This window comes from Bos javanicus, chromosome 11 (assembly GCF_032452875.1).
Source record: "Bos javanicus breed banteng chromosome 11, ARS-OSU_banteng_1.0, whole genome shotgun sequence".
Taxonomy (NCBI): Eukaryota; Metazoa; Chordata; class Mammalia; order Artiodactyla; family Bovidae; genus Bos; species Bos javanicus.
Window position 1 is genome coordinate 62,830,780 of NC_083878.1, and position 22,306 is coordinate 62,853,085.

At 36.9% G+C, this 22,306-nt stretch overlaps 1 protein-coding gene and 1 non-coding gene across 4 annotated transcripts in view; both read left to right on the forward strand.

Annotated features, from left to right (window-relative positions):
- Positions 1-22,306, forward strand: part of AFTPH (aftiphilin) — a 74,616-nt gene that overhangs the window by 26,595 nt on the left and 25,715 nt on the right. For all 3 annotated transcript variants that reach the window (XM_061432791.1, XM_061432792.1, XM_061432793.1), the window contains exon 2: positions 7,740-9,693. In XM_061432791.1, the coding sequence (XP_061288775.1) occupies positions 7,771-9,693 (1,923 nt within the window). In that variant the 5' untranslated portion in view covers positions 7,740-7,770. The remainder of the gene's footprint in view (positions 1-7,739; positions 9,694-22,306) is intronic.
- TRNAS-GGA (transfer RNA serine (anticodon GGA)) lies at positions 15,100-15,171 on the forward strand. Its single transcript has one exon. It is a non-coding gene; the product is annotated as a tRNA-Ser (tRNA).

The following is a 22,306-nucleotide window of genomic DNA, read 5'->3' on the forward strand; positions in this document are numbered from 1 at the left end:
GAAGTAAGCCTGAAAACAATAAAATGTTTCATTTTTCAAACAACAGAAAAGGCAGTAGATTAACCATGAACAGATTCTACTTAAACATCACAGATGGTCCTTTACAAATAAAATGTTATAAGAATGTAAAATGATACAGCACTCTGAAAAATAGTTTGGCAGTTTTTTACCAAACTAAACATGCGCTAACATAAGATCCAGTGATCCTGTGCTTGCTCAGTTATCCCAGAGAAATAAGAACCTGTGTTCACACAGAAACCTATATGTAAATGTCTTTAGCATCTTTATTATAAATACTATTTAAATACACAGTGTATGTATTATTAATGAGTTGGTGATGGACAGGGAAGCCTGGCATGCTGCAGTCCATGTGGTCGCAAAGAGTCAGACATGACTGAGCGACTGAACTGAACCCACTCCAGTATGCATCCACTCAGGCAGTCCTTACCACAACCCCAAGGGACTCTCAAGAGTCTTCAACACCATAGTTCAAGAGCATTAATTCTTCGGCGCTCAGCTTTCTTCACAGTCCAACTCTCACATCCATACATTACCACTGGAAAAACCATAGCTTTGACTAGATGGACCTTTGTCGGCAAAGTAATGTCTCTGCTTTTTAATATGCTGTCTAGGTTGGTCATAACTTTTCTTCCAAGGAGTAAGCGTCTTTTAATTTCATGGCTGTCATCAGCATCTGCAGTGATTTTTGGAGCCCAAGAAAATAAAGTCTGTCACTGTTTCCATTGTTTCCCCATCTATTTGCCATGAAGTGATGGGACCGGATGCCATGATTTTAGTTTTCTGAATGTTGAGTTTTAAGCCAGCTTTTTCACTCTCCTCTTTCACTTTCATCAAGAGGCTGTTTAGCTCTTCTTCACTTTCTGCCATAAGGGTGGTATCATCTGCATATCTAAGGTTATTGATATTTCTCCCTGCAGTCTTGATTCCAGATTGTGTTTCATCCAGCCCCGGACCTTAAGTGCATTATACTGAATGAAAAAAGTCAACCACAAAAGGTTACATGCTGTATGATTCTATTTACCTAATACTTTTCATAAAATTAAAGGAGATGTAAAATAGCTTAGTGGTTGCCCAGGGACAGTGTATTAAAAAGCAGAGACATCACTTTGCCATCAAAGGTCCATATATCAAAGCTATGGTTTTTCCAGTAGTCATGTATGAATGTGAGAGTTGGACTGTAAAGAAGGCTGAGTGACAAAAAATTGATGCTTTTGAACTGTGGTGCTGGAGAAGACTCTTGAAACTCCCTTGGACAGCAAGGAGATCAAACTAGTCAATCCTAAAGGAAATCAGCCCAGAATATTCATTGGAAGGACTGATGCTGAAGCTGAACTTCCAACACTTTGGCCACCTGATGCAAAGAGCCAACTCATTGGAAGAGATCCTGATGGTGAGAAAAATTGAGGACAGGAGGAAAAGGGGGATGAAATGGTTGGATGACATCACTGACTCAATGGACATGAGTTTGAACAAACTCCAGGATATAGTGAAGGACAGGGAAGCTTGGCGTGCTGCAGTCCATGGGGTCGCAAAGAGCTGGACACAACTGAGCAACTGAACAACCTCAACAGGGACAGGAATGGGTTGGAAGAGTGGGGGCAGGTCTGTATCTTGATACTGGTGGTTACATAGATCTGTACATGGCGTAAAATTGAACTGTCAGATCAGATCATTCCCTCAGTCGTGTCCGACTCTTTGCGAGGCCATGAATCGCAGCACGCCAGGCCTCCCTGTCCATCACCAACTCCTGGAGTTCACTCAGACTCACGTCCATCGAGTCAGTGATGCCATCCAGCCATCTCATCCTCTGTCGTCCCCTTCTCCTCTTGCCCCCAATCCCTCCCAACATCAGAGTCTTTTCCAATGAGTCAACTCTTCACATGAGGTGGCCAAAGTACTGGAGTTTCAGCTTTAGCATCATTCCTTCCAAAGAAATCCCAGGGCTGATCTCCTTCAGAATGGACTGGTTGAATCTCCTTGCAGTCCAAGGGACTCTCAAGAGTCTTCTCCAACACCACACTTCAAAAGCATCAATTCTTCGGTGCTCAGCCTTCTTCACAGTCACAAACACAAAAGAATGCAAGTTTTTTTTTTTTTTTTTAAATGGTGAAAACAGAATAAAGGTCTGTAGTTCAGTTGATGGTAATACCAGTGTTTCCAGTTTTGCTATTATGCTAGAACTATCTGAGATGTCACCATTAGAAGGAGCTGGGTGAAGGGTGCACAGGATTTTACCGTTTTTGCAACTTCGTTCATCTATTATTCTTTCAAAGTAAAACGTTTTAAAAAATAAGATATGTTATACACGCACATTCATGGAAGCATGATTCACAGTAGCCAAAATGTGGAACCAACCCATCTGTCTATCAGCAGATGATAGTATCACATACAATAGGATTGTATTCAACCTTAAAAAGAATGCAATTCTGACACTTGCTGCAATATGTATAAACCTTGAGGACATCATGGAAAGTGAAGTAAACCAGTTACAGAAGAACAAATACTGCATGATTCTTCTTACAGGAGGCACCTAGAGTAGTCAAAATTCCTAGAGACAGACAGTGGAATGGTGGCTGCAGGAGCTAGGGGGTGGGGATGGAGAATGGGGAGTTGTCATTTAGTAAGTACAAAGGCACTTTGATGTTTTGGAGGATAAAAAAGTTCCAGAGATTGATGCTGGTGATGGTTGTACAACAGTGTCAATACACTTAAAGCCACTGAACCGTACACTTAAAAGTAGTTTAAATTTGGTAAATTTTATGCATATCTGCTGTAATTTTTAATAAAGCATTATTATTGTGTAAGTAACACATTTTATTATAAAATAGGTATATTTAAATGCAAGCATAAATCTCCTGGGATGCTTTTAACTTTTTTCATTTTTCATCTTGCAGTAATCAGAAACTTATAAAAAGTTGCGGGTTTAGTACAAATAAGATTTTTTTTTCCCCAGAACAGTTTGAGACTGTTGCCCCATCTCTTCCAAATATTTCAGTGTGTATACTGAGGACTTCTCTTACATAACCACAACACTACCATCAAAATCAAGAAAGCATCAGTGCATTGCTGCTACTCCTTGGGCTCTGTTCAAGTCTCACAGTCATCCAATAATGACCTATATAGAAAGGGGAGCCAGTTGAGAATCAAGTGTAGTATTTACTTGCCACAGCTCTTTTAGTCAACTTCAATCTGGAACAGTTCCAATTTTTCTGTTACTTTCATGGCATTGATACTTTTGAAGATTATTATAGACCAGTTGTTTTATAGATTCTCTCTCAATTTGAATTTGTCTGAAGTTTCATCATGAATCGAGTCAGACTGTGTATTTTTTGGCAGGGATTCCAGAAAGGAGTCTGTGTCCTCATTGCATCTTATCAGGTGGTGGATGCATGATTTCTGTATTTCTGCTTCTAATGATACTGACTTTGATCACTTAATTTAAGTGTCAGTCTTCACCAAGGGAAAGTTACCCTTGTTCCCTTTGTAATTAAGTATGTTGTGGGGAGGTATTTTGAAGCTGTGCAATATCTTGTTCCTAATCAAACTTTCAATTTATTTATTTACATGTTTATATCCATGAGGGCTGATAGTTTATTATTTTATTCAGTGACTTATAATCCATCATCATCTTTATTTTGATCCTGAAGTTGTCCCTGATTTAAACAGTAGTAATCCCTTCAAGCTGGTTTTTGTGTCCTTTTGACATGTCTGCATCATTATGATTGCTTTTAAATTTAAAAAAGGAATTATATTAAAAAGATTCAGAAGGATCCTATTTTAATGATATGGCATAATTTGCTTAAGTAATCCCTCTGGAGCGTTTTGTTTAACGAAAAAAAAAAAAATAGAGTTCACATAGTATAGCCAAATTGCCTTCTGTATGTGTGTGCAAGTGTCCCTTTCTCCACACTTTAACAATTGGAGAATATTTTTAAACACTAGGAACTTCATAATTATAGGGAAACTGTTAGAGGCCAAATGACCTTGTACACCCAGCATTAGAAGGAGTTATCAGGAAGCTCAACAAGGGAAGAAAATAGAATTTATGTGTATCTTTTACTGTGTGTATGATTTTCTCTTTAAATCGTCAGGGAAAAAAAAGTATCTTGGAACTAAAGCAGTTATTTCCTTCTTCATAATGCTGATTTTGTAAGGTACACAATTTAAAGTAGATACATTACAGTGGGATCTTTTTTCTTCTGACTTGCTTATTTCTCTCAGCACTGACCAGTCATTAACCTAAAGATCTTTTTGTATTCTGAAGCCATTTTCTGCTAACCAGCTATAACTCAGTAAAGTTGCTTATCAGTGAGCCTCATTTTCCTCCTCTCTGAATCAAATTATGTGGTTTATAAGGCACCTTCTCTCTAAAACTGGAAGATCTTAAGAAATTTTATCCTGAGAGTTGAAAGAATTTATTGTTGTTATCTTGCAAAACTGGTTAAATTTTGTAGTAAACAATTTCCTCTTGTGTCTAACTTGACAACTGTGAGGATCAATTTATTGTTTATGGGCTGTTTTATTCTAGGACTTTGATATTAATCTTCCCTTTCCTTTTACTGATAAGTCTGTCTTGTGACACTTTTGACTGTTTAGTACAGAGGAAAATAATAACTCATACACAGATTCCATTTAAGAATTGAATGTGTAAAAAAAAAAAAAAGGAGATATCATAAACTAACAGGCCTGGGAAGAATTATTCAAGAAATGTGACTGTGATAATTGCTAGTTACAAAAAAATTCACTTAGACCTTTGCTTTAGACCATATGCCAAAATAAATTGTAAATTTATTAAATGTAAAAAAAAAACCCTGTAAAATAGAAGAAAATAAAAGTGAATATTTATTAAATTTAAAATTTAAGCCTTTATGACAGCAAAATAATGAAGAAAACTATTAATGGAAAATCAATTTGACCCCTTAAAAGTTAACTTGGGAAGACAGTTTGGCTTATAACATTAATTACACACTTACCATGTGACCCAGCCTTTGCACTCCTGAGTATTCATCTTAAAGAAATGAGGACTCATGTTCACATAACAATCTGTACACAAATGTTCATAGCAGCTTTACTCGTAGTTGTAAAAATACTGAAAATAACCTAGATGTCTTACATGGAGTAAATGGAAAAACAAACTGTGGTGACATCTATATAGTGGAATCAGTTCATTTCACTTGCTCAGTTGCGTCTGACTCTTTGTGACCCCATGAATTGCAGCATGCCAGGCCTCCCTGTCCATCACCAACTCCCGGAGTTTACTCAAACTCAGGTCCATCGAGTTGGTGATGCCATCCAGCCATCTCATCCTCTGTCGTCCCCTTCTCCTCCTGCCCCCAATCCCTCCCATCATCAGGGTCTTTTCCAGTGAGTCAACTCTCGCATGAGGTGGCTAAAGTATTGAGGTTTCAGCTTTAACATCGTTCCTTCCAATGAACACCCAGGACTGATCTCCTTCAGAATGGACTGGTTGGATCTCCTTGCAGTCCAAGGGACTCTCAAGAGTCTTCTCCAGCACCACACTTCAAAAGCATCAATTCTTCGGCACTCAGCTTTCTTCACAGTCCAACTCACATCCATACATGACCACTGGAAAAACCATAGCCTTGACTAGACGGACCTTTGTTGGCAAAGTAATGTCTCTGCTTTTGAATATGCTATCTAGGTTGGTCATAACTTTCCTTCCAAGGAGTAAGTGTCTTTTAATTTCATGGCTGCAGTCACCGTCTGCAGTGATTTTGGAGCCCAAAAAATAAAGTCTGACACTGTTTCCCCATCTATTTACCATGAAGTGATGGGACCAGATGCCATGATCTTCGTTTTCTGAATGTTGAGCTTTAAGCCAACTTTTTCACTCTCCTCTTTCACTTTCATCAAGAGGCTGTTTAGTTCCTCTTCACTTTCTTCCATAAGGGTGGTGTCATCTGCATATCTGAGGTTATTGATATTTCTCCCGGCAATCTTGATTCCAGCTTGTACTTCTTCCAGCCCAGCGTTTCTCATGATGTACTCTGCATTTAAGTTAAATAGTGGAATGCTACTTAGCAATAAAAAGGAATGAAGTGTGGACACATACAACAACATGGATGGATCTTGAGGGCATTAAGGGGAGTGAAAAAGCCAACTTCACAGGGTTACATATTACATAATTCCATTTAGATAACACTCTTGACATAGCAAAATTATAATGATGGAGAACAGATTAGTAGTTTCCAACAGTTTGGGTTTATGGAAGGGCATGACTATTTAGGGATTACACAAAGGACTTTATACTGATATTATTGAACTATTTTTGCAACAGTTCTAACCCCAATTATAGTGACAGTGAAATCTAATCTGCACGTATAATCAGTTTCATAAAACTGCACAGACACCCTAAGAGAGGAAAAGTGATGAAATCTAAACAAGGTCTGTAGCTGATTTAATAGGTTATACGGATGTCGGTTTCAGGATTTGATCGTGTACTGTTGTTTACCGTATTCTTACTGAGGGAAACTGGGTGAGAGCATATGTGAGAACTCTGTACTATTTTTACAACTTCTTGTGAGTCCTAAGCAATTTCAAAATGGAAAGTTATAAAAAATTAAACTATGGTATATTCAGGTAATGGAATATTATTCAATAGTTTAAGAAAATAAATTTTTCAAGCCATGAAAAGACATGGAGGAAGAACCTTCAATACATATTACTAGGTGAAAGAAGCCAATCATACAGTATATACAAGCTACATACTCTATAAGTCTAATTAAATAACATTCTAGTAAAAGCAGAACTATGGAGACAGTAAGAAAATCAGTGGTTGCCAGGGTAGGGGAGAGGGACAGATGAATAGAGGAGGTGGAACACAGGATTTGAGGGACAGTGAAACTATTCTGTGTAATACTGTACTGGTAGATGCATGTCTTTATGTATTTGTCCAAACTCAGAATGTATAGCACCAAGAATGAACCCTAATATGAACTATGGACTTTGGGTAATAATGATGCGTCAGTGTAGGTTCATCAGTTGTAACAAATTTACCACTTTGGTAGAAGATGTTCATAACAGAGGAGACTGTGCAAATTAATGGGAGTAGGATCCGTATGGGAAGTTTCTATATCTTCTGCTCAATTCTGTTGTGAACCTGAAGCTTCTCTGAAAAAATAAAGTCTTTAAAATCAGAAAAAATTAACTTGAGTCAGAAATAAACATTGAAAAGCAAATTGAGGAAAATATTTGCAGTCATTATGAGAGACAGAATTTTCATTTTATTTATAAAGAATTCCTACAAATCCACAAGGCAAGCCCTGAATCCCCAGTGAACTAGAAGGAGAGTCTAAGAGAACAAGCAAGTGCCCCAAGAGAGACTCTTATAGATGTACTTTTGTAAGTGTTTATTTGAAATTTTCTGGAATCCTCAGATTCAGTAATATGCTACCAATGCCCTTGGAAACATACAGTGTAAAAGCTGTTTTGTTTTGGTTTTTTTGCCATTATATTATAGCTGTGTAATCTTACCTAAGATAAAAATAGTTGTTTTTTTTTAGGTTTTTTAAAAATTTTTAAATTTTGAAAATTCAATTTTTAATTGAAGGATAATTGCTTTACAGAAAAATAGTTTAAAAAATAAAAAGCAGAGCACTGTAAATTTACACTGTTTTGAAGTTTCTTTGAGAGAATTCTGAATGACTTTGTTGTATGTAATCTGTTCCCTAAAAAGAAATCTTTTTTTTTTTTTCCAGGTATAAATTAAGTATTGAAAGCAATTGAACAATGGAGCCAGACATCATTCGAATGTACTCTTCGTCCCCACCACCACTAGACAACGGAGCTGAGGATGATGATGACGATGAATTTGGGGAATTTGGTGGGTTTTCTGAAGTTAGCCCTTCTGGTGTAGGGTTTGTTGATTTTGATACACCAGATTACACTCGTCCCAAGGAAGAGTTTGTACCTTCAAACCATTTTATGCCAATTCATGATTTCTCAGAAAATGTAGATAGCCTTACAAGCTTTAAGTCCATTAAAAATAGTAACGATAAAGACATCACTGCTGAACTTTCTTCTCCTGTGAAAGGACAGTCTGATGTTTTACTTTCTACCACCAGCAAAGAAATAATTTCATCTAAAACTTTAGATACTTCCATTGATGGCATAGAAAGTCCACGAGATAAAGAAGTGGAGCAGAGACAGAATGTTGGAACACCTGAAAGTTTCTCTCCAGGAGATTTTAGAACTGACCTGAATGTTGTTCATCAGAACAAGCAGTTAGAGAGCTGCAATGGTGAAAAGCCGCCTTGTCTGGAGATTCTAACAAATGGGTTTGCAGTGTTGGAAACTGTAAATCCTCAGGGAACAGATGATCTGGACGCTGCAGCTGATTCAAAAGGACGAAAGCCTCTTAGCACTTATAGTACTGAGTATAATTTAGACTATGCACCTAGTCCTGCTGAGGAATTTGCAGATTTTGCCACATTTTCCAGAAAAGAAAGGATACAACTAGAAGAAATAGAATGTGCAGTTTTAAATGATGAGGCACTAACCATTCAGGAAAACAAAATTAATAGAGTCAATGAACTGAATTCTATAAAAGAAGTGTCTTTGGATAGAAGCTGTGATGATAAAGGAGACACTGCTAGAAAGGATCAGGTTTGTGTTTCAAAAATAAGCGTAGCGAGTGACAGGGGTTTCAGCAGGGGAAAGCAAGGCCTTCCCACATTGCAACAAGATGAATTTTTCAATTCAAGTGTTCAGTCAGAGGCTTGGAGTTTGGCAGACCCAGCTGAAAATTCAGAAGCCAGTAGGAGAGAACAATGTAAAATTGAGGAAAATCTTGATATATTCACTTCTAAATGTTCTGATCTGTGCATGGTTTCTACTAAAACTTTGGATGCAGATGATGAAGTTGGTTCTTCCAAAGAAGAAATTAGAGGGTTTACTGACTCCCAGAGCCTCAGCTTTGATCCTACAGAAGAAAATGTTTTAGATGATTCTGTGAGTGTAAAAAATGGTGATAGTAGTAATGACTTTGTGACTTGCAACGATACCATTGAGGATGATTTTGGTGACTTTGGCACAGCCAGTGGCACAACTCCACCTTTTGTTACTGCTGGTACACAAGACTCAATGAGTGATGTCACTTTTGAAGAGTCCTCAGAGCACTTACCACATTTGAGTGAACCAGGTGATGACTTTGGAGAATTCGGGGAATCAAATACTGTCTCTTGCCAAGAGGAAATTATATTTACTGAGTCAGACCTAAAACAGACTTCTGATAGTTTATCAGAGGGATGCAGTTTGGCAAGAAAACCTACTGGGACAGGCACTGAACCTATTTCAAAACTGGAAATTGGGCAAGAAGGTGAGTTTGGAGACTTTGATTCTGTGCCAAATATTCAAGATGACTGCAGTGCTTTTCAAGACTCAGATGATTTTGCGGACTTCAGTTCAGCTGGTCCTAGCCAGGTTGTAGATTGGAATGCTTTTGAGGATGAACAGAAAGATAGCTGTTCCTGGGCTGCTTTTGGAGACCAGCAAGCCACTGAATCTCATCATCGAAAGGAAGCCTGGCAGTCACATAGGACAGATGGAAAGATTGATACTCCGGGAACCCCCAAAGTGCACAGTGTCTCCTTAGCAGCTTCCAAAGGAGCAGTTGCTGGTGGTCATTTACACGAAACAACCACTTCAGTTCAGGTATTTACTGATTTTTCTCTGTTTTGTATAACAATGCTGTGGAGGTCTCTAATTCAGCTTTTCAAAGAGCATTTTGTAATTGGGTACCTGTTAAAGGAGTCTCTTTATGATACATAATGTTTGCCAGATTTGTAGATTAGTTACATGTTTCACAATCACTTGATTAAAGAGACATTCCTATAATAATGCTTGGTAAGATTTTTCTTTATCTGTTTCTTTAATATTTATAGAAATTCATCAACTTAGTTTTTTGGTAGATATAAATACCACTTATGTAAAAATTCATTAATTAGCTAATGAACTATTCCACCAAATCCTTCAGTTTCTACCTTAAGAGTGATTTTACAAGGTTAAACTAAGATTTAAGCTTCAGAAAATAATCTCTTAATTTTGTCTAGGACAAATTTTGATTGTAGACAAGAGCAAGCAGAATTTGAAACCTCAGTCTGTGCTGAAGGCTATAGGGACTTGAAGGTTAGAAAAAGGATTTGAAAAAAGCAGATTTGGGCCTCAGAGTTTAATAGCTAATAAAAGACCTGGGATGAGGCTGTGAGATAAATTAAGGGTTAGACATAGAACAAGAGGGCTTCCCTGGTTGCTCAGATGGTAAAGAATCTATCTGCAATGCAGGAGACCGGTGTTGGATCCCTGGGTTGGGAAGATTCCCTGGAGAAGGGAATGGCAACCCACTCCAGTATTCTTGCCTGGGAAATCCCATGGACAGAGGTGCCTAGTGGGCTACAGTCTATGGGGTCGCAAAGAGTAGGACACAACTGAGGGTTAGACCTAGGACAGGAAACAGCCATACCTTGACTTAATGTGACTGTTTATTTGCTTAAAATTTCTTGCAAATGTGTGTTTATGTTTACTTTTCTTAGGAATTAGCCTTGTCAGGGAGAATATTTGTACCCCTTAGCCCTTGTCCTTTATCTTTTTCTGGTCCAGAATTTCATAGAAGATTCATTAAGGTTTATTTTGACCTAAAGTAGCCCCTAAAGTAGAGGTGCAGTATGTTATTCAGATTGTTCCGCAGTCCTGAGTTGTACCCTGTGCTACATTTAACCTTTCCTCAACCCTAGGAGTGTAGAAGAGAGCATTTCCTTGAAAATCACTGCTTTTTATTGATACATGTATTATTACCAAGTATTAACTTGGTCCACAGGCCTATTTTAAAGATACTGAGAATCAGAATCAACAAATTCTTCAGTTATCTTTTGCTAAGCAAACCATTTTCAATTGAAAATATTTCCGAAGTCTGGTTAATTGAAATGGTTATACATCATTGCTTTGATATCTCTAATACATTAAGATTTTATAGAAATTATGGTACCACCCATTGGAGTGCACAGCGGATCACTTTTCATTTGACATTGAGTGTCTGAATAGCTTAATTTGCTAATTCTGTTATTACATGGTTTGGCTAATATGTATTATTCTTGTTGAGTAATTCATTATTGAATTCATTATTGAGGCAGAAGCTTACAATTTTAAACAAAGAGTGAATTAATTATATAACGCAAAGCAAAGACTATTGGTTTTTGACCTAATCCTTTCCCTGTTTACTTTCATCTTACTAGAGTATAGGGTGACACTGGTATTGGATGGTCTTTAATTTATAACCTTAGAACTTTAAACATTGTCATTATATAATGAATTTTTAAAGTATAACCACTTAAAAAAGGATTTTTTTTTTGCAACCTATGAACTGATTAGTTATTTATGTATAATTTGATAACTAGATATACTAGGAGGAAATAAAGTACATGGGCTTTATGGAATCTTACAGATCTGAGTTCGAATTTTGACTCAGTGTCGTATAGCATTATGATTTTGGACAAACTACTTCTGAACTCAGTTGTCTATAAAAAGTAGATAATATCTGTTGCAGTAGACTTTTGTGAAGATAAAAGGACAGTAAATCTTTTAATGAGTGAAAAAAATACACTGAAAAATAAGAATCTTGTAGTATGGTTCTGTTTTGTAAAAATAAAACACAAATGATATAGATATAGCAGGATGCATTGACTTCCTGAGATTTGTCTGGTTCCATCCTCAAGCTTTTCTTTTTGCTGAATGGGTTATGCAAAATGAGCAAAACTTGGAGATGGATGTTGGAAAGGAGAAACTGCTGGAAGTGGGGCTAGAAGAGGAATTTGGAAAGGAATTGAGTTGGGGAGATGGAAAGTGACTTTCATCCTTATCCTGCTATTGTGAAGGAGGCCTGTGACCTGTAATTTCTTCCTTTTTCAGAATCTGCTGAAATGCACATTAATCTAGTTCTCTTAGAGAGGAATAGATTTACTAATATTTATCCTAAAATCTTTATCCTAGCTGCTACCATGTAATGGGGGACAGCGCAGAAATCCTCACATATTAATGTAAACATTGGGTTTTTTTTTTTAATTGTAAGTTGTAAAACTTTGATTGTAGATTGAATCTTACCAAGATACAGCAATTCTGTCCTGAACAGAGTGCCATCAAAGTGTACTTTGACAGAATGTTGTGAGAGTCTTTTAGAATTCAGAGCTCAGTTAATGCAATTAAGCAAACACAGGCAACAGTTCATTGTTTGTGAAGTCAGACAAATGATATAGTTGTTATTTGAAATTTCTTTGACTTTTCACTATGTATGTGACATTGTCCAGGTCCCTATTTTTAGTACTTTCCTTTTTTCAGCCTACAAAGGGATATCTTAACATTTTAATAAAATATATCTTTCCTAGATTGAGACAATCAATTATTGCAACCTTATTGCAATAATTTGTTACTTAGGAAAGAGTCTAGAAAAAACTCTTTCAAATTTCTAAAATGCTCTAGTCAACCCAATTCTCAAATGTGATTCCAGCAAGCCTCAGAGGGTTCAGACCTTGATGTAAAAACCATAATGACCATTTATTGAGAAATATTCTTCCCCCTCAGTGAATTTTTTTTTTTTCTGAGAGCCTGGAGTTCAGTTTATTTCATTTTCCTGTTAACATTCTTATAAATTGTAGAGAAAAGCAAATTAGTGCTGTCTCTAGTGTACGAATTAGAAAAAGGTCAAAACTATTTTTCACTTTTGGGGCTAAGAGTTGAACAAAATAAAATGACAATAATAAAAATCTCCTTACTTTGAAAGCAGTGTTTTTTCAAAAGACCATTATGTATATTGTTCTAACAGTTTTATTTTTTTTAATCTGTTAATCTTCTAGGAAGGAACCTTTATTGAAATAGTCAAGATGCTTTTTCCTAGATACATGGTAAAGGCAATAATGTCATGAACACTGCATTAAACCCTGAGCTTTTGTAAAAATTTTAAAATGTTTCTCTGGGTGTTATTTGAGAATTTAGGTAATTGGGGTAAGTAATCTCTTTATATTAATTGACTATAGAAAAGGAAGCTATGAATCATTTTCTTTTATTAGCCATCTAACTGATAACACTACTGGGAAAATGTTATTAGAAGAAGATTTATCTTGAGAGCTTTAAAAATTGAATGTCCCGAAAAGGAAAAAGAAGAGAATCACTAATACTTTGGCTTATGTTATTTTGAGATTCAGTTATTGGTTTGCTTAGCAGAGCCAGCATTCTCATACTGAGTGTAATGACATATTCACCTTCGTTTATTTAATCACCTGCCTGAGATTTGTGCAGGTTTTCCTTTCTGTAGGTAAACACTTGAACTTATGACTGAAAACATAAGTAAGCAACAAAATAAAGAAATTAAGTAGTCAAAAGGTACAACCTCCCAGTTACAAAATAAATCAGTCCTAGAGATACAATGTACAGCATGGTGATGAGTTAGTAATACTGCGTTTTGTTTTGAAAGTTGCTAAGAGAGTAGTTCTTAAAAGTTCTCATCACAAGAAAAGAAAAATATGTGACTATGGTGATCATTTTGTAGTATATACACATATTGAACTATTCGTATGAAACATAATATTATAAGTCAGTAACATCTCAATTTGAAAAGAAAGAAAGAAATGGAGATTTTAGGCGTTATAGCTCTTTGCTTGCTTGAAGTATTTGGACAGCAATTACTTTTGTTTTATTTCCTTCAGAAAATTTGAATTTCTGGTCTTTAATTCCAAAATAGAAATACTTTATTAGATTTATCCAGAAATTGTGCAAAAGCAGCAAACCATTTTTTTAGAGCATAGGGAATTGGTTACTCTTCTTACATAGCTTGAAATTAGGGATTGATAAGTATACAATTGTAGATTGTACTTGATATCTTACTTAATATTTAATGATGGTAAGGCATAAGATAGCCTCTTAAATGGAAGATTAAATTGCCCAGTGGATTTTATGTTTCTTCTAAACTTCCACTTAAGAACAAGACCTAATGCTATCAATATTAAAACTGTTGACACGATCGACTACTGTTTGTAAGGAAGAAAGGAAAACTAACTAGAAATATGTTGAAGGAATTTTAGAAATTACCTTAAAAAATCAAGGTGCTTTAAAGGAGGTGTGCCTTTGTCTAGCCTAAGAGCCAGATTCTAGGATCTTTGGTGCTGGCATTATACACTCCTTTGGAACTTTGAATGAGAGTTTCAGTACACAGTCTCTTTATACCCCAGTGTAGTCATTTATACAAAACAGAGGTGTATTAGTCAAAGGTTCTCCAGAGAAATAGAACCAGGAAGTTGGATGCATAGATGCATGCATGCATGGAGAGACAGACTGACCAGTTTTTTATAAGGAATTTGCTCATGCAGTTATGGAGGTGATCATGGACATCCTAAGATCTACAGTCCGCAAACAGTCTTCAATTGATTGAAGGCCATCCATATTAAGGAAGACAATCTGCTTTACTTAGTCTACCAATTCAGATGTTAATCTCATTCAGCAACACCCTCACAGATATATCTAGAAAAATGTTTGACCAAATGTCTGGGCACCTCTTGGCCCTGTCAAATTGATGCATAAAATTAGCCATCACAAGAGGGAATAATACCATATGTCCATATATAGTTTTCAGTATTTTTGGAAAACCTGTAAACCTGTTTGTAACTGAGCCATATCAGCTGAGAAGCCCTGTATTAGATAGTATGACTTGCGTCAGTGAATAAAATGAAATGATTGCTTGTATATCTGAGGGCTTTCTTCCTCCAAACCCAGACATGGAGATGGGACAGAACTGGGAGTGAGTATAAATCAGGCTTAGTGCTTTGCCCTCATTGATGAATTAAAACATTTGGTAATCATTTATTTGGTAATCATTTTTGCTTTCCCAGAAATCCTGTATGGGTTGAAGAAAATAAAATATAGAGACATCCAAGGTAATAAAGACCCTAATACGTCTTTCCTAATAGGAAAACAAATATATGAGAAATGAGAAAATTGGGAAAGATAGAGAAATCCTATAAAAGCCAGTGAACCTTTGGAAGGTAGTATAGCCATGACCACATATGATTTTGGGCTTCCCTGGTGGCTCAGAGGTTAAAGCATCTGCCTGGAATGCGGGAGACCCAGGTTCGATCCCTGGGTCGGGAAGATCCCCTGGAGAAGGAAATGGCAACCCACTCCAGTACTCTTGCCTGGAGAATCCCATAGACGGAGGAGCCTGGTAGGCTACAGTCCATGGGGTCGCAAAGAGTCGGACACGACTGAGCGACTTCACTTTCACATACGATTTTTGTGAGCCCCTTCCCCATAAATTCTGTTTTATAACTTGGTATAAAAATGAGTATGCTGATATTAACTATTAAAATGCTCTCATGAACCCTTAAAATTATTGTGGACCCCAGGCCCTGTGCCTACTGCAGAAGTTGGTCCTGGTTATAATACAGTTCAGTTCTGTCGCTCAGTCACGTCCAACTCTTTGTGACCCCATGGACTACAGCACGCCAGGCTTCCCTGTCCATCACCAATACCCAGAGCTTCCTCAAACTCATGTTCATCCAATCAGTGATGCCATCCAACCATGTCATCTTCTGTTGTCCCCTTCTCCTCCTGCCTTCAGTCTTTCCCGGCATCAAGGTCTTTTCCAGTGAGTCAGTTCTTCACATCAGGAGTTTCAGCTTCACCATCAGTCCTTCCAATGAATATTCAGGACTCGTTTCTTTTAGGATTGACTGGTTTGATCTCCTTGCAGTCCAAGGGACTCTCAAGACTTCTCCAACACTACATTTCAAAAGCATCAATTCTTTGGCACTCAGCTTTCTTTATAGTCCCAACTCTCACATATGTGACTACTGGAAATACCATAGCTTTGACTATACGAATTTGTCAGTAATGTCTCTGCTTTTTAATATGCTGTCTAGGTCAGTCATAGCTTTTCTTCCAGGGAGCAAGTGTGTTTTAATTTCATGGCTGCGGTCACCATCTGCAGTGATTTTGGAGCCCAAGAAAATAAAGTCTGACACTGTTTCCACTGTTTCCCGATCTATTTGCCATGATGAGAAATTATTGATACCTAAAAATCAAGGCTCTGGAGTCACCCTCCTAGATTCAGATCCAGGTTCAGCACTGACTTGCATTAGCTACTTCCCCTGAACCTGAGATGTAGAGAACAGTAATAGGACTTACTTCAAAACTCGCAAGATAAAATGAAATTGTACATGTGAAGGTGCTTAGCACAGTGTCTTGCACATAACAAGTATTTAATAAATGTTAGCTGTTCGTGAATAATCTCAGAAATACATTTCTTTAAAATGGCTTTTAAAGGTGCAAGAAACAGTGTTGCCAACTGTTTTGGTGAATAGCAAAATGTAATAGGCAAATGATAATTTGTGTAGGATACCCCTAGTTGGCCTGTATACTCATCTGTCAGACTATCTTGAGAGTGAAACTGCTGCTTCTGGCTAGTTTCCCTTCTCAGTATAGTTTTGACAAGTAGGAATTCTTCTGAGCACAAGTGCACTTCTCTGTAAGTAGCAAACTTTCTCCCTTGGCTTCCTAGCACTGGACACAACAGAGAAAATAAAATGGAGCCTGGTACTTGCCTGGAAGAGCAAGTACCCCACATTTGTCAGAGCCCAAGTTTCTTTAAAGGTTTAATGGCCAGATGCGCTGCTGTTTGCAGGCTGGAATTTGATATGTCAAACGTGACAAACATGGCTCAGTCACCAGTTTTCTAATTCTAAATTCAAGAGAGAACTGATGGTTATTTTTCCTCTTTGAAGTTGAAGGCATTTGAAATTCAAGTAACTGGAGTGGGTAGTTTTTTATTTAGTTGCTATTTAGTTACTGTTATAACTTCAGCTAAATATTTGATATGCTAAATGTGTGTGTACTTTTTTTTGTTACCATCACATTGATTAGGAGTGCAACACTGACTCTTTAGTAAAAATTTACAGTTTACTTTGTCAGAAACTAAATTGTAGTGTTAGATGAATAATTTGCTCATGTATAGTAGACTAAAGTGAAAGTGAAGTCACTCAGTCGTGTCTGACTCTCAGCGGCCCAATGGACTGTAGCCCACCAGGCTCCGCCGTCCCTGGATTCTCTAGGCAAGAACACTGGAGTGGGTTGCCATTTCCTTCTCCAGTGCATGAAAGTGAAAAGTGAAAGTGAAGTCGCTCATCCGTGTCCGACTCTCAGCGACCCCATGGACCGCAGCCTAGCAGGCTCCTCCGTCCATGGGATGTTCCAGGCAAGAGTACTGGAGTGGGGTGCCATCGCCTTCTCCAATAGTAGACTAAATCAAAGTTTAAAAAATATTTCACTTTATTGACTTTAAGGCTGTTGCACATGTTAAATTTCCTTGGCTGGCAGTGTTGAGGGAAAAATTGCATGACAAAAACCTGAAACCTTTGGCAGTATCAATCTTGCTCAAAATAGCAGTGAGTTTTTTAAAATTTAGTGTCTGATTACAGTGTTTTAGAAAATCCGTTTTTTTTTTTTTTTCCAAGAAGTTTGTCTGCCTGATCACAGGAGAAGCTATTCTTGCGGTAGGTTAGTTTCTCTTCTTCTGGCAGTAATGTTATATTCTTATACCTCTTCTACTTACTAAGTTATTTGGACTATGTTCCATCACATCTTTGAGCTTTATTGTGTTTCTTGGGAAGTAAAGCACTTAATACCCCTAATGTGTGGTTTATACTCTTTGTATTTCATAATATGATCAAGATATAAGTCACAAATGCCAACTATCAACCAAAATGATCACCAATTTTCAAAATTTAAAATCCTCAAGAAGTAGCAATAACAGATTCTGTTTATATAAGCAGCTCTTAATGACATATTTTTACTTAGGTACTTGACTCCTAACTTGATAGGAAGACCTTAGGGAGCGCACAGAATATTTGGTTATTTAATTTCTTATTAACAATATGGTAGAAATTGATATAAATTGAGACAAGTATTTTAATCATGATATAGAATGTTAAATAGTGGTAGAGAAATAGCCTTAATGAGATTTGAACCTAGTTTTGATATTTATTTTATTCCTTGGCATGCCATTTTGTCTGTATGTGTCATCTGTATAACAACAGTAGTCATAAAAGCTATCACTTCTTGAGAACACACTGAGTGTCAAACATTCACTCCTCTAATTTATTATTCACCCTGTGAGGTAGGCCCTGATAGCTTCTGTTTATAAACTCTGAAACTGAGTCTCAGCCCCTTGGGTCCACAGTCCTCTACTGAAGTATTATAATTACATCAGCCATTTACTTACTGGAATTAACTAGTAGTAAATGAAATTTGGCAATGCTTATTACCATGAACGAAATACAACCCTTTTAGCATCAAACTGGTCTTGTGGATAGTTAAAACAATATACTTTAAAAAATAATGATATTATTTATATGTGGAATCTAGAATATGATACAAAAGAACCTATTTACAAAACAGAAACAGACTCATAGAGAACAGACTTTGGGCTGCCAAGAGGGAGAGAGAGAGAGGGATGGACCGTGAGTTTGGAGTTGACGAATGCAAACTGTTTACATTTAAAATGGATAAACAACAAGGTCCTAATGTATAGTACAGGGAACTATACTCAACATCCTGTGATAAACCATAATGGAAAAGAATATTTTTTAAAAATGCATATATGTGTATACCTGTCACTTTGTTGTAAGTCAGATTGGCACAACATTGTAAATAAACTATACTTTAATATACAGTTTAATTTTTAAAAATAAAATGTTAGGAAGTTTAATTTTAATCAGAATATGTTAATTCTGTTAGCTGCTTTCTTATTGAACTGTTAAAGAGTTCCTCCTTATGGTGGGTGGTACCGTTCAGTTAGTGGATTCTGGTTATTTGAATCTTCATTTTAAATTTTTGGCTCTACCTCAGGGATCAGCATGGAGAAGGAAATGGCAACCCACTCCAGTGTTCTTACCTGGAGAATCCCAGGGACGGGGGGAGCCTGGTGGGCTGCCATCTATGGAATCACACAGAGTCGGACACTGAAGTGACTTAGCAGCAGCAGCAGCAGCAGGGATCAACAAACTATGGCCTAGAAAACAAATCTGTCCTGCTGCCTGTTTTAGTAAACAAAGTTTCATTGCAACACACCCACACTTATTTGTTTATGGATGGCCTGCAATACAAAATATATTCACTATCTGGCTTTACAGAGAAAAAAATCTGCCAACTCCTGCTCTACCTCATTCAACAAAAAGATTTGAAGCAATTGACTTGTCATATCTAATCCTAAAGTCATATGGAACTTTCCTTTAAAATTTCCATGTAATTTTATTATTTATGAAAAAAGGTTGGGGAAGAAGTTTAAAGCAAAGTTTGAAAGTGGTTAGGTTTAAATAACATTCTATTTCTTCAATACATTCCACTGATGTGAGGATTTGCTTACTAGTATACCTAAGACTTTGGTGACTCAGATGGTAAAGGATCTGCCTCCAGTGCAGGAGACCCGGCTTTGATCCTTGGGTCAGCAAGATCCCCTGGAGGAGGGAATGGCTACCCACTCCAGTATTCTTACCTGGTTATTTCCATGGACAGTCCATGGGATCATAAAGAGTCAGACACGACTGAATGACTAACACTTTCATATGTAAGACCTGGTAGTTACATTTAATGATTGATCAAAATGATTAAATATGCTTTGAAATCCTTTCTTTCATCCCTAGAGAGATACATATTTTTTTCTATCCCATTAAACGGATAACAAAGAGGATACAAGAAGATTCTGTTTTAATTTACAGAGAATTAAAATTTGGTCATGTGTGAGTGTTTGTTTACCTTCCCTGCCCAGGAGGAGCAAGTGCTTATTATGTTTCCAATTAGATGGTTATCTGATCCCTTTAAAAGTAATGTCTGTCCATTCCCTCTGTTGAAGCGAGTAAGTGTGGGTCCCCTTGACGCACTCAAATTTCACAAGCCTTGGGATCTTGACTCTACTCTTTACTGTAGGTTTCATAATTGATACTGAGAACCTTTTCCCATATCACACAGATGAATATAATGAAGGTGTTAGACTAACTTTTGTAGAGATAGCAAAAAAGTACCCTGAGACTAATTATGCAGCATTAAGTTTTTTGCTCTGATAACAGTTTTCAAAAGAGATTTTGCTTTGGAAAATAGGTGTATGAAAGTTTTTCCTTTTGTTTTTCATCTTCCTGTTTGCTGACTATACTAAACAACAGAAATCAACATTCACTTGTTTTTGTTACTTGGCAGAAAGTACCATCATTTTGTGGCATTTTTCTTGTACAGTGAGTGGCATTTTCAGTGGTGCATTTAATCTTGCAGTAAGCTTTAACCTAACATTTTGTATTTCTGGTTGGTGTTTTAAGTAGTAAGGTAAGCTAAGTTGAAAATATTTTACATGTATCTTAAATAAAGTTAGGAAAGTGGGAATAAATGTTCTTGTAGGTTGCACATACACGAAACCTACTAGTACCCCCCAAATCTAAGTTAGTCTAAATACAACAAGTTTCAATCAGTAAAAATAGTCCAAAATGCCAGTGTTCTCAGAGAAAATACTCTAGGGAGTATGCAAGCTTTGCTTGGAGGAAAGGGAGTGTACTATTCAAAACCCCAAATATACACACCATAGAAGAGTAGAGAAATGGAATATCTAAAAGATAACACAGATAATCAGAATGACAAATGAGCTGTTAAATTTCTTAGTCATAATGAACATTCTTTCCCCCTTTGTTCTATTAGCAGCAGAGATATTTCTGAAAGGTTTTCACAACAAGGTCATACTATATAGCACTGGGGACTACATTCAATATTCTGTGACAAACCATAATAGAAAAGAATATGGAAAAGAATATATATATGTGTGTGTGTGTATATATATATATATAATACATATGTATAATTGAGTCACTTTCCTGTACAGAAGAAATTAACATAACATATAAATCAACTAGCACAAGCTGGAATCAAGATTGCCAGGAGAAATATCAATAACCTCAGATATGCAGATGACACCACCTTTATGGCAGAAAGTGAAGAAGAACTAAAGAACCTCTTGATGAAAGTGAAAGAGGAGAGTGAAAAAGTTGGCTTAAAGCTTAGAAAACTAAGATTATGGCATCTGATCCCATCACTTCATGGCAAATAGATGGGGAAACAGTGGAAACAGTGTCTGACTTTGTTTTTCTGGGCTCCAAAATCACTGCAGATGGTGATTGCAGTCATGAAATTAAAAGAAACTTACTCTTGGAAGGAAAGGTATGACCAACCTAGACAACATATTAAAAAGCAGAGACATTACTTTGCCAACAAAGGTCTGTCTAGTCAAGGCTCTGGTTTTTCCAGTGGTCATGTATGGATGTGAGAGTTGGACTATAAAGAAAGCTGAGCACCAAAGAATTGATGCTTTTGAACTGTGGTGTTGGAGAAGACTCTTGAGAGTCCTTTGGACTGCAAGGAGATCCAACTAGTCCATCCTAAAGATCAGTCTTGGTTGTTCATTGGAAGAACTGATGTTGATGCTGAAACTCCAATACTTTGGCCACCTGATGCGAAGAGCTGACTCATTTGAAAAGACCCTGATGCTGGGAAAGATTGAGGACAGGAGGAGAAAGGGAGGACAGAGGATGAGATGGCTGGATGGCATCACCAACTCAATGGACATGGGTTTGGGTAGACTCTGGGAGTTGGACAGGGAGGCCTAGCGTGCTGTGGTTCATGGGGTTGCAAAGAGTCAGACACCACTGAGCGACTAAACTAAACTGAACTGATAAATCAACTATATTTCAGTAAAAAATTTTTTATTTTAAAAAATATTTTCAAAATTCAAGTGTTTGTATTTAGGTTCTGTTCAACTATTATATAATAGCATAACACTTCTTGCCAGCATCCAGTCTTATTGTTCTAAATAGAGAGTATGTGAGTGGTAGTAAGAAACACCCCAGTGTATTGAAAAGAATATGAATATTGACTGGGTTTTTTTGTTTTGTTTTTGCTTTGGGAAGATAATTCAAACTTTGATTGCTTTCTCACTGTATAAGGGGGTAATAATTTCTTCTTTGTAGAATTTTGTAGTCAGTTAAGTAAGGTAATGTTTGTAAAGTGACAGGCATAATGCTTGATGTGTAACTACATTTATTTGTCATCATTGTATCACCACAATTATTTTAAAGTGTTCTATGAGTAGTTATCTTCCCTGGTGGCTCAGACAGTAAAGCATCTGCCTACAATGTAGGTAGACCCGGGTTCAATCCCTGGGTCGGGAACATCCCCTGGAGAAGGAAATGGAAAC